At 35.5% G+C, this 13,005-nt stretch overlaps 1 protein-coding gene across 1 annotated transcript in view; it reads left to right on the top strand.

Annotated features, from left to right (window-relative positions):
* Positions 1–13,005, top strand: part of CSMD1 (CUB and Sushi multiple domains 1) — a 1,867,828-nt gene that overhangs the window by 1,833,946 nt on the left and 20,877 nt on the right. The window contains exons 63-67 of the mRNA XM_019538151.1: positions 1,711–1,822; positions 4,106–4,285; positions 6,296–6,340; positions 10,921–11,082; positions 12,523–12,635. Of these exons, the coding sequence (XP_019393696.1) occupies positions 1,711–1,822; positions 4,106–4,285; positions 6,296–6,340; positions 10,921–11,082; positions 12,523–12,635 (612 nt within the window). The remainder of the gene's footprint in view (positions 1–1,710; positions 1,823–4,105; positions 4,286–6,295; positions 6,341–10,920; positions 11,083–12,522; positions 12,636–13,005) is intronic.

Raw genomic sequence — 13,005 nt, 5'->3', positions numbered from 1 at the left:
TGCTTATCTTGCTGGGATCCTATGACCCCAGCTGACTTCCTGCCCTTGGGCAGGGGGCTGGACTCGATGATCTCCTGAGGTCCCTTCCAGGCCTAATGTCTATGAAATCTATGAAATCTAATCATATCAGCAGTAAATTTTAGTTTTTGGATCATAAATACTCCAACACACTCTCTACCACTCCTAGTACCCTTTACAGACTTACGTTTCCAGAGGTATGTGCTTTCATTCCTAGTTATAACAAAGTAATAGTAATTGGGTCTTGAAATATAAATGCATTCACCAAGTGAGATGGCTTTTAGGTCATCTGGTTTTAATGAGGTATCCACTCCTGCAGACTAATTTTTAGCAGGGCATGTGTGAGTACCCTCATTAGAGAAAGATGTTTTGAAGGAGGAGAGTTCTTCATGATGTTTCTGTCCTGCCTACCAGTACCATAATTCATCTTACCTGCATTCATTTTCTTCACTACCCTGATTTTCATAGATGGTTCCCTCTTTCAGACCATATTTTGATGAGCTAGATGTAGAATGTATTCCTTCATTTTATTTTATAGTATGAAGAAAGAAACCAAACTCAGTTACTGGTGTGAACCCAGATACCTCATTTTTCCTTTTCCTTTTCTTTTTTTTTTTGGGACCAAATGATCTTGTGAGGTCTCTTCCAGCCTTAAAATCTATAAATTAATCTATGAATCTATATTTATTTAAATTTAATCCCTCCAGCTCTTTCCTTTCTCCTTCAGCAAAGTATCACCAACTCTCCTCAGCCAACAAAACCAATCCATAACTGGACAGCTGTTCACCCTCAATTGTTCTACCTTGATGCCTTGCCATGAACTTTTTATTCAGTACCATTAATTCCATACGTACAAAAACTTTCCCAGCAATGTCTTTCTACCACTTCCATTATGAAAAAAAAATTTCAGTTGTCAGTTGAAAAGTCATACCCAGTTTCCATACTTTATTTTCCTCAACAGGATTCTAAAGAAAATGATTTCTTTCTTCTCTTTATGCCATTTCTTAGAGAACAGCCTTCTTCACTTTCAGGCTAGCATTTTACCCTTCATAATAGAGGTTATATTCCATCTGATCAAAATGCAGCTTTCAGTGGTAGCTATCAGTACTTTGGTATTTGAACACCTCCAGCAGAACTCAAGTAGTAAATGATCACAAATCCAGTGCAAACAATACAATGAAATTAAAGTAATCAAATTAATTGTCTATGGATTTAAGTGTAGGTGAATGCACAGGCCAGAACATCTTTTTTAACAAATGGTTATAAAATGATACATTGAGAACCATATGTAAAACATACTTATAATCATATATATTATAATAGAGATAGTCTGGTGAATGAGAAATATAGCCTCATTTCAGTTCTTTGTCACACTTTGGGTTTGCTTCTGTCACACATTGGCAGGCTGAAAGGCTGAGTGGTATAGAGTGTCATTTTTTTTTTTTATTTCAGGTTTTCCCATCTTTTTTCCACTTCTCAGTTTCAGATAACTTCAATTTCACTGTTATGAAAGAGACCAGTTGCTAAACCTTTTATTCCATAGGGAAAAATTCTAACACTGTAAAGGCAAACTGATGACACAGAGAAAATATTTTCCTAAAATCAAGCAAGTAGCCTATAACTGTGCTGTCAAATTGATGGCAAAGGCTGATTTCCTGTTTTCTGTCATCTTTTCTACTTTTGATTCTCTAGGTTGGGAGCACAGTCTTTTTCAGATGTAGAAAAGGCTATCATATTCAGGGCTCCACAACTCGTTCTTGCCTTGCAAACTTAACTTGGAGTGGCATACAGTCAGAATGCATTCGTAAGTAGTTTCTTTCTATACATTTTTGGTCACACATAATTTTTGACAGAGTAATAAATTAATACTTTTTAAATCCCACAATAGTGAATATGGAATACTCATGATGAAAAAAAACAGTGCTTATCAACAGGTACAATGTATAGTTCGCCACAGTTATTTCCTATTTAAAATTGTTGGGTATAAAAACAGTCCACAGTACTGCTAAAGATTAATTAATTTCAAAGTGTTATTAAGTAATTTTAGGTCAATTCATCAATGCCTTAATTGCAGAGAAAGTGTCTTTCAGCAGGATAAAAGACTGTCTTCCTCATTACTAGTTCCATTGTTTAGCTTGGTTATGCAGGTAATGCACCGTTGTGGTACTTCTCTGCATTTCTCTCTCTGCAATTAATCATTAGGATTTTCTGAATATTTATGTGCCTACAATACATAAGATACACACATAAAACTGAATCTAACTGACATAATGTTAGTGTCCATCTATTTTTTTATTGTAATATTTCATATAATGTCTGATTGGCACCTATCATGAAAGAATCAGGCATAGTGAGTATATCAAAATGACAGGCTAAACCATTTAAAAATTTTTTTTATCAAGACAGAATACCCCATCTAGTCGGACTACTACCCTATTTCTTCCTAATTTATCTTATTTGTTGTTGTACCTTCTGATGTGTATTCAGGAATGCCTGGACTTTATATAACCCATATTAATTAGTTACTCTTTCATTTTCCTTCAGTGAGTCCAGTATTGTTTCAGTATTCCAAACGTTTTGTGCAGTAGGCATTGGCAAATGATACCTTTTAATGGTGCTCACAATAATTATATTAATGCTTTTGGGAAAAATTCTGCTTTCACCAGTTCAAAGTTATAATCATAGTTTCTTGGATATCACACCCCCTCAAATAAAATGCACATCTTGTTTTTAAAAGGCAGAATGTAGAAAAGAGATGTCTTCCAGAGTCATGGCCTAACATGGCTTTTTTTATGAAGAGAGCATGAACATATCACTTCATAATGTCTTCCAGGTTCTCTCTCCCTGTCAGCAAGCATGAGGGGTACAGTTCAGGCATAGCCACTCTCAAAGTAGCAGTAATTCAACCAAACAATGCTTCTAGTTTGAGAGCAGCTGTGAAAGGGTTAACATTGGGTTGTTCTCCTGCTTACTGGCAGGGAAACAGAAGCTGGCAGGCATTCTGAAGCGCAGTGTCTTCATGCTTCTATTCATGTTTGCTTCCATTCTGGAGAAGAAAATCAGCTTCCACACTTAAGACATGCACCTCCTTTTCATAAGGCTGATTTGGGGAAAAAGGTGTGTATGGAATGCTAGTATATTAATGTAGAAATTAAGGTTGAAATTAATGTAGTTTTGTTTCATTTCCACTGATAAACTGAGATCAGAATATGGCCTCTGGTATGCAAAAGAATGATTTGTTGGGTAAAATGTTATGAACTATAAAATAAGACTAACAAATTTCTGGGCTATGGTTAGGGAGATATTTGATTACTATTGGGATTTGCATGATGGTTGAAAAAATACACTCATCTAACACAAAAACCATTAAACCATTAGAGTGACCTTAGATTCTTACCCTGTTTCAATTAACTTTGTGATGTTACAAATGAACAAAGTGGTTCAGAAAAATAGAAAAATTGAGAGCAATATGTCTTATATACAGTGTACTATGATAAAAAATCTTTCTATGGAAACTTAGTTTCATTTTAAGTTTACAAGGAATTTATTTAGCACAATAGCCCGTCTATAATCTTCAAGGTTTTCTGAGATATTGAGTACAGGGGATACTTGAAGCTCTGACAGTACAATAATTCACAATACTCATTACTGCATATTTTGCAATGACATGCACCTTGGTTTCTCTTCATTTTAACTCTTTACCTTCATAAAGTGTCCATCCTTCGAAACTTTCAGAAGTAGGTTAGACATATACTTGGCTGGGATGATTTAGTCTGGAATGGTCCTACCTTGGCAACTAGATGACTTTGTGAGATTCCTTCCAGCCCTAGTTTGCTATTATTCCTATGATAATTACATTTCAGTAGATTGTGCAGAAATAGTTTATACGAGGACATCATCAGTTCCAACTTTCCACTACAGTGCAGCCAGAGTCTTAGTGCTATTTCTGCTCAAAACATGAAAATTACTTGTCACTTAAACAGTAGCAAGTTTGTCTAATGAAAGGCAATGAGTTAACACGTGCTTGTTCTAAATTCTGTACATAGATCCTGCAGCTTTTTCTAACTGTAAAAAAAACCACTTTCAGCTCACGCTTGCAGACAACCAGAAACACCTGCGCATGTGGATGTGAAAGCCATAGATCTTCCTACATTAGGATACACTTTGGTATACACCTGTCAGCCAGGATTTTTTCTTGCTGGTGGATCAGAACATCGAACATGTAAACCAGATATGAAATGGACAGGAAAATCACCTATTTGTAAAAGTAAGTCATTGATCAAGTGATTCACTGCATTGTACTTAATTGCATTACATTGTTTTCTTAGCATAATTCTGTTGATTATATTGTGTATATTTGATTGAATTTGCTTATTGAACATTAGCATTTAAAATTTCTAAAATGATATGTAATCAAAATAGCTTCATAGAAACAAAGAAAGCCAAACTTTTTTCAGCACCAGCCTAAACTCAATGAGGAAAAACATTAAATATACAGTTAATAAAGAGAAACTAAGTAACACAAGATATCACTTATCACTGTGTATTTTTTGGTATTAAAGGCCAACTAAACAACAGAATATAACTCTTTACTGGGCCCTTTTATTTCCTTTTGTGTGTCAGTCTTTGCATATGTCTTCAGTGTTTAATATACATGTGTAGCAATTTTTAGTTAAAAAAAAGAAATTATAAAGTTATTTCATAGAAAACTGGCTTTTAGAGTCATTGAGGCATGTTGAATAAATTACATCATTTTTTTTTACCCATGAAGGAGATGCTTCTTTTAAAATCATCTCAAACAACCCAACACAAAGAAACTGAAACTAAGCCATTGGGCCAAATTCTACTTTGGTTACACCAGCATCGATGCCATATAATACCAATAGTGTAATTCTGGATATTGAATTCTTAGAGCAGAATTTGGCCTTTTTATTTAAATGTGTGTGGTTTTATGTCTCTGGGTCTTTCTGGATGTTAATGTTTGTAATAAAAAGATTATGAGATCTTGACTAACTATTTGCATATCACATTTAGGCAATGGTAGAAAAAAATTGAAAATAGTATTAATGTACAGACAACTGGTGGGTTTACTCCAAGGTTTTGCCATGCTGTTCTTTTTCAACACTGCTACAATAAACTGTGGTCTAGGCATAAAGCTCTTTGTCCACTCCCTGAATAACAATATTTCACTGCTCCGGTATATTACTACTCTTGATGGAGAGTAACTTGAAATACCTTTCAAATGAAGCTCAAGCTGTTTTCTCTTCTCTTGTATATTGTTTTCTGGCCTTAAAAATCATCTACAAGAGAAGAGAACAATTTTCTACTAGTGCTAATATTTGCATGAAATTAAGAAAGAGCCATAGATAAAATTAATCCCCTGAGAAAACAAGGAATACAAGAGTAACACTATGCAAGTATCAATAATTTCTTTGACATAAGCATAAGTGGTTCATGGGCCTTTTATGTACTCTATGTACAGGGACCATTTCACTTTGAATTCCTGTGAGAAAAAAGCATGCAACAGAACAATTCCTGATTCTGGGATTTTTAAGGTGTCCAAAAATATGTGATCCAAACCTTTCCTAGTGCAAATTGAAATTGATCCAGTGATTTAAATGGATCTGTGCTAATTTAAGTATGTGTGGGTTCTGGCCCATTGCACCTAAATAGTTTCTTTTTTTGGTTTGTTCTGTAAACCTATTGTTATTTACCAGTAGTAATTTTTACATTTAACATGATAGGAAAGTATTGAAGGGACCTCAGCAGGTCATCTAGTTCATGGCAGGAGCATTCCTGATTAAACTATCCCAGTCAAGTGCCTGTCTAACCTGCTGCTGAAAATGTCCAGGGATAGAGATTCTACAACTTCTCTAGGTAGCTTGTTCCAATTCTAAACCACCTTCAGTTTTTACACATTATAAAAAATGGTAATTATTATGCCTACGTATATAAATAATTTTTCCTCACTATAAGGCTCTCTTTTATAGCTCTAAGGCTGATACAAACCAATAAATGTTAGGCCTAAACACATTAAACTTCTGAGTAGACAACTAACTTGCCAGACTAAAAATGGTAGTACTGAAAAATTTTTATCCTGATGAATGTGTGAAAATATATGGGTTGGAATCTGCAGTGCGTTCTAGACTTTAGATGCCTCTATAATAAAATTAGGCCTACTGGCAAAGGGATAATTGCTTCAATCAAGCATTATGTTGTAGCATTCTATAAAAATAATTATGTACATGCAAATGATAATTTGTCTTTTTACTTGTAGGTAAAGGAGTGAGAGAAGTTAATGAAACAATAACTAAAACTCCAGGTTTGTATACCAGCACAGTTTTAGATCTAAATAAATTAAATTGACTTGTACCCTACTATATTATGGGTAACAAAATTCTAATATTTAGCTTAATTATTCCATTACTGACCACAAAGGAAGATAAATATCCTGAATATTCATAAAAACAAGTGGCATATAAATCCTGCTTTTGGAAATTCTTTCCGGACTAGTTTCATTCTTACATAGTAATTTCTTATATAACACCACCTCAAGGAAGTTGTACAAAGATGCTGTTAAACTGAAAGGGTAATGGGGTTTAATGTAGACAGGAAGCAAGGTTGAGGTCACTTTGGTATCAGAGAGGGTGCTGTATCAGAGAGCCTTATACCGAGGTAGAATTTCAATCAAAAAATCTGTCTAGCTTTCAGGTTATGAATGTTCTTTCAATTCACAGAAAATTACTTTTTAGAACTTTTGTTGCTGTCCATTCCATTAAAATGGATGGATTTTGAACTGAATTTTACTTGTGTTTTATTATATGCTTCCATCAGAAGTATAAAATACGAAATTACGGAGGAAGTTTGAAAGAAAAAATGTATCCTGTAAGTCTTTTTCACAGTCAAGCATTTTCAGTGCCTCCTTTAAGGCAGCAGTTCCCAGACTGGGGGTTATGGCCCCAAGTAAGGTTACAGCAGTTATGAGGAGGGCCATGAACATAACAGACATTCAGAAGTTGGGCTCTAAATGGGACACAGATGCAAAGACTTTAAGGATATGTGATATAAGCCCTGATTTTTTTAAAGAGCTGTCTTTCTGTGTAAGCAGAATTTTTTCTTTAATAAAATAGCTATATTCTGTATAATCCTTACCCAACCACTTGGAAAGAAGGAACAAGTAATTAGACTCCTATAGCAGTCCATATGAGGGCTGACCAGAATTAAAGGGGACTGCAAGAACTTCTACCAAACATTGATCTCACTGCTGAGACTTCTAACTAGAGTGTCAGCTAAGATCATAAATGAGGTCATTCTACATGTATCAACTTTATACTGTAATCACAATAGTGTACGGTAGACTATGCATTCATGCTAATTAACTCACAACCTTTGTTTGACGGAGGCCCTTGGCTTCACCTCACTGCACACTAAAGGTATGCATTAATCAGCTACCACATGGTCTCTTGAGTTTCATCGCCTAATTAAAATACAGCTCAAGTTCTCTAACCACATTCACCACACAGTGCATAAATATCTTTCATACCCTACATGAAATGTCTTTTCTTTTACAGTCATTATAGAAAAATAGCATTTAAAAATGAAATAAAATGATGATGATTTTGCATGTCCTTAATGATTATTGTTTCATACTTTGTAACAATGAATAGTGAGCCACTAAAATGGAACAAGAGAAAAGTTTTAAGATTTTAAAATTGTTGTGTACCCTTAATTACATTGATTTAGGTCTCTAAATATGTTTAGCTCCCTAAATATGTTTGGGGGTGTTGTCTCTACCTCAAAATTTACTTAGCTTTGGATATAGTTCTGCTTTCAACCATGTGGATTTTAAGTTGGAGGTAACAAATATTAAACTTATGCTAAACTAATATAAAACTTAATTTGATTAGACTGGCACACTAATAACCCAACTTCAAATGATGGTGGTCATTTGCATGAAATGGGTTGGCTTATCCCACTTAAATGTATACATGCAATAATAATTATGCTTTTTATACAAACGGTGTCAAACTCATCATGTGCCATGAGCTGGAGGAGTGGTACAGGGCTGGTCTGGCATGGCAGCCACATGTAGCATGCACCCCAGACTAGCACTGAGTGCTACACAGTGTGTGCTGGCCCCATCCCATACGCTGCATATACTGGCCTTCACCCAGTGTACTCCATAGAGCAGACGTGCCAGATCCAGCCTCATGTGTCAGGTACAGGGAGCACCACTGCATTAAGAATGTGTACCAGACTGGCTCCACACTTTACATTTAACATGCACCAATCCTGCCCCAACTCTGCATGCTGTGTGTACTGCACGTACCAGATCTAGCCCAATGCATTGCATGCAGTGCCCCACATGGCATACACAGTGCTTGCTTGGCCTGCATGCCACATGCAGCATGTGGGGACAGTCCAGTGCATGTTGCATGTGGCAGGCAGGTCCAGACTGAGACCCATAGGCTACACTGCAGGCTGGATAAAAAGGCTCTGTGGGCTGTATCCAACATGCCTGCTTTATATAGTGCTTTAAATCTTTCTAGTGCCTTATAAGCTCTAATGAATTAATACTGACAGCATCTCTGGTTTAAGAGAAGCAGCACTGGTCTCAATTCTCATCCATAGTTCTTTGGATTTATCCTCCTTCGGGGAATTCTGGGATGGTACAAAGCTCACATAGGTAATTCAGCTATAAGCTTCTTTCCCTTACCATCTTTACACAGTGGTTGAAAAGCCAGAGAATGTATTGGGGTTGGAGAAAATCTGGCCAAAGCGCTTGTTTGTTGGATGGTTCAGGGGCCCCTGTAAGATTGCTGCAGCTCCATCTTGGCCTTTGGCCAGCACAGAATTCAGGGGAGGAGAAACCTGTCTTATAGCCACCTTTCCCCATTGCTGTGCTCAGCTGCAACAAGTATAAATTCAATGCAACTGAAAATTGAACCCACTATGTCGTTTCGCATAGAGTGACATATTGTAATTGACAGCCTGTGCTCAAGACTGGAATTGCAAGGATGTTGAAGGTGACAATTGAGGCACGTTGTCAGCTCTTTGATGGGAATCTTGCACAGTCCCTATCAGCATTGTAACAGGTTCATCCTAGTACTATTAGTCCTTCACTTTCATGGGCAATAAATTCACTCACACATTTGTAATAGAAAAAAGCAAAGATACTTTTAAATACATTTTTAAAGTGTCATAGTTTCTATACACTGTAACTCACAGTTTTAACAAATCTATGGAGAAAGGTGAAAAAGTATTAAAAGATTCACATATTAATTTATGTTGGAACAGGAAGAATGAAAAGAAATATAAAAGGAAGAGATCAAAGTCTTTTGATCCTGTTTGCTTTCTGTCGTTAATTTAAAATAATTGAGATCATTTTGCCCAATACAAAAATGAGTGAACAGCTGTAGCAGAAAAATATGGTCTCAGCAGAAAAAAAGAAGCCTAAAGTTCCAGTCTTAGTTTGACAGATCTGTATCTCTAAAAGCTTATCTAGACGTGGCTTGCCTCTTAGAACACACAATCATTTCCCTCTAAGTGCGTGTACCCCACTTTCAAGCAGCGGGAACAGCTGTGGGCATTTGGAGTCTGCCTGATCCCACCTTTCAGAACCAAGTGAGAGGTTCTGGGAGATTCAGTGGTAGCTATGGAGTGAGGTATAGCCAAGCTAATAAAAATTATGTGAGGATTCATTTCTGCCAGGATACATTCATTAATGTGTGTCTTAAAGTTAAGTTTAAGATTTCCAAATTTATACATTGCAGCAAATTTATACATTACTTCATTATATGATATAAGATAAAGTGTTAAAAAAAACAGTAGAAAAGACAAATTAGATTATAATGTTTTCTTTGGTTTCCAATATTGCAACAAGAGCTGCATGGGCATGCATTTGTGATTTTTACAGAGCCTTAAGGAAGTCAGTTGATGCTTCTCAAAAGATTATATGCCCAGGTTTCTGGATCTTATTGCAGGTTTGAAACCTGTGATGTCCAGTTTATTTCCCTCAACATGCAGAGCTCCTTCAGCAAATATTCAGTGTCAAATAAAATAAGAAATTAATTCTCAGTTACTTCAAGAGTCAGAGGAGAATGAGATACCCTCTTGTTCCACTGGCAACAGCTTAGTTGTCGAACATCATCTGTTATTGTCCTGTTGAATGTGAAGTTTATATAATCTCTCGATCTGCCATTTGCTCATACTCTGAAACTAGGATACTGTCCAGTACTTTTTAAATAGCTTTTATAAATTCTTCATTCTTTGTAACACCCTTTTGGAAGCTTTAAAATGAAGTAACAAAGTGTGTTTCATTTCATGTCTCTAAGCTTGCAGGGTGTTACAAAGATTAGAAGGAGATGTGCCTCCTTTTTCATACTGACTGGTGCTTGGTTTAATACTCATGTTTTCTCCCAAGCTTCTGGGAGAGAAGGGATATCCAGAGGACCAGGTTTGAAATTCTGCTACAGAATTTGCTTCCCCTTTATTTCACCAAGCAAGCCCTAATCTTTTGTAAAACTTGTGTGAACAAAAATAATTTTTCTCAGTGCTTGGAGAGGTATAATGAGGCAGATAAAGATTATTGTGACTGCTATTGTAGGATTATTGTGAATACTTATACTGTGGCAGCCAAGTATATTACATGAAGCTGTTTAAGAGAGTTCCAAATATACATTGTTTTATGTATGTGTATGTGTGTGTAAACACACACACATGCATGCTGGTTTTGTTTTCTATGTCTTTATAGTAAAAGTCACCAGAATAGTGGAAGTACCTTTTAATATACACTCAAAAAATAAACCCAGATGGAAAAATTATTTGACTTTATTTTAGGTTTGTGGTAATTTACTGCTTTGGTCATTGCTTCTATTGTTTTTTCTCTTCACTTTTGTTTAGTTCCATCAGATGTGTTTTTTATAAATTCATTGTGGAAAGGTTTTTATGAATATCTGGGGAAAAGACAGCCTGCTACTCTAATGGTAGATTGGTTCAATACAACAAGTAGCAAAGTGAATGCAACATTTATTGAAGCATCCAACAGCCAACTAAAACTATCAGGTGAGTTCAGAATTAGGTAATTGAAATGCCTGTTGGTTTGTTTGCTTCAAATAATTGAAATTATTTGGATTTATTGCATTTTCTAAATGCCCAAGTTAGAATCACACCAGTAATGTGCTGTAACTGATGAATCATACATGCACTATATCAAATAAAATAAAAACCCTGACTTCATGTTATCAGTAACAATTCATCTTTATTTTTGAAAGAGTAGAGGTGCTAAACCCAATCTGCTGCCTATATTTCAGTTTGCTCAGTAAAATGTTCCCTACCTAAATAATAAAAGTGGTAGGTTTCTTTTTACTACTTTTTTCACAAAATATTGTGACATTGCTGTGTGCCCTGAAAACAATTCACATCTGTTATACATGTATTTCACTGGTGGGCAGAGTGATCCATACCGTATGTCATTGGATAAGATTTATTAGGTTGAACCACACTATGATCTGTTCATTTTTAATATTTATTTGTAAGCGAGACCTATTTTGAAACCACCTTTTATGAAGTGGGCACAGTTAATTACAAAACTTAATAAATTATGTACACCTTTTAAGCAACATTCTGCATATCTTTCTGCAACACTGATCTATGTTTTGATCTAGCAGTCTGACTACAATTATATTTCAAATGCCCATTATCAGCTTCATGTATCTTTATGACTCAAACGTACAGGGAGAGTTCCAGTTGTTATTTGCTAAACAGCAGATCATTTTCTCTGACACTATTTATTTACTATAGTAATACAGTATGGTAGGTTAAAGCACATATCTCTGAAATTCAAACTGACATTGTTATTCAAACAAAGCAGGAGTTCAGTCTTCATTTCTGATTTCTGAACCTCTGCACAGAGAAACAGGTACTCTAATTTATTTATATTTAAAGAGAACATACAAAAACAACTTTCTTTTTATTATCAATTTTTATATAGGTAAAAAACAAATACAAAGAACAACTTGGAACAAAAATATTATGAGAAACAGAGACTATTTTCTGAAAGTTTATTTTATTGTTGGTATAGAACTTTATTTGGTTCGTGAAAGTAATCAAATAACTTCTTTTAGGCTGCTTTCAGACATTAAAAAAAACAAACCCAAACTGCACTTTACTGGAAGAAGCAGCCCATTACTTTGACCCAGCTCTGCAACATCTGGATACACTGGCTGCTTCAGCAGGGCTTTTTGGCACTTCTAGCTAAAGCAGAGTCAAACAAGTAGATAAAAGTGCCAAAAAAAGTCCCACTAAAGCGCCTGATCTATACAGGCACTGGACGAGCCGGGTCCAACTAGCATGCTGCCACGGGAGCATGCTTAGTTTAGATCAAAGCACCGTTTCAGGGGGTTTTTTAGGTCTGTAAAAGTCTGCAAGCAGCCATAAATGTTAGCTATGTTAGATCCGTGACAAAAAAAATTAAAGCCATACTTCACCTTCTTCTCTCAATAGGCATTTATAAGAAAGAAGAAGCTCATTTGCTTTTGAAAGTCTTTCAGATTAAAGGACCAGTGGAGATATTTGTAAGCAAATTTGAGAATGACAACTGGGCCCTAGATGGTTATGTAAGTAACCAATTTGCTATAAATATGCTTTTTTGGATTCAAGCAGGACATATTTTCTTGTGTGCTACTACTATCCTATCTTTTACCTTATGATAGTTTAATATTTTACTTATTTTTTTTTCTAAGAAGATACATATATATGTATTTTATCCCCTCCCCCACACCTTACTGGAAAATAAATATACATATTTTCTGAAGTTTGTTGCTTGTTTCACCAGATATGGATGAGCTTTTTTTCTTTATTTTCTTCAGTTTGAAAACACTTTTCAGGATAACTGTACCAAAGCTTAAGTTGAAGATAGTGATTGTCTTTAAAATACAAGCTAGGAACCTTGGAAGTTATAAGGAGATAAGTTTTTAAACTCTAATA

The sequence above is a fragment of the Crocodylus porosus genome, unplaced genomic scaffold (assembly GCF_001723895.1).
Source record: "Crocodylus porosus isolate Cpor-Errol unplaced genomic scaffold, CroPor_comp1, whole genome shotgun sequence".
Lineage (NCBI taxonomy): Eukaryota > Metazoa > Chordata > Crocodylia > Crocodylidae > Crocodylus > Crocodylus porosus.
The sequence above is the reverse complement of the archived record's forward strand: the minus strand, read 5'-3'. Positions and strand labels throughout refer to the sequence as shown.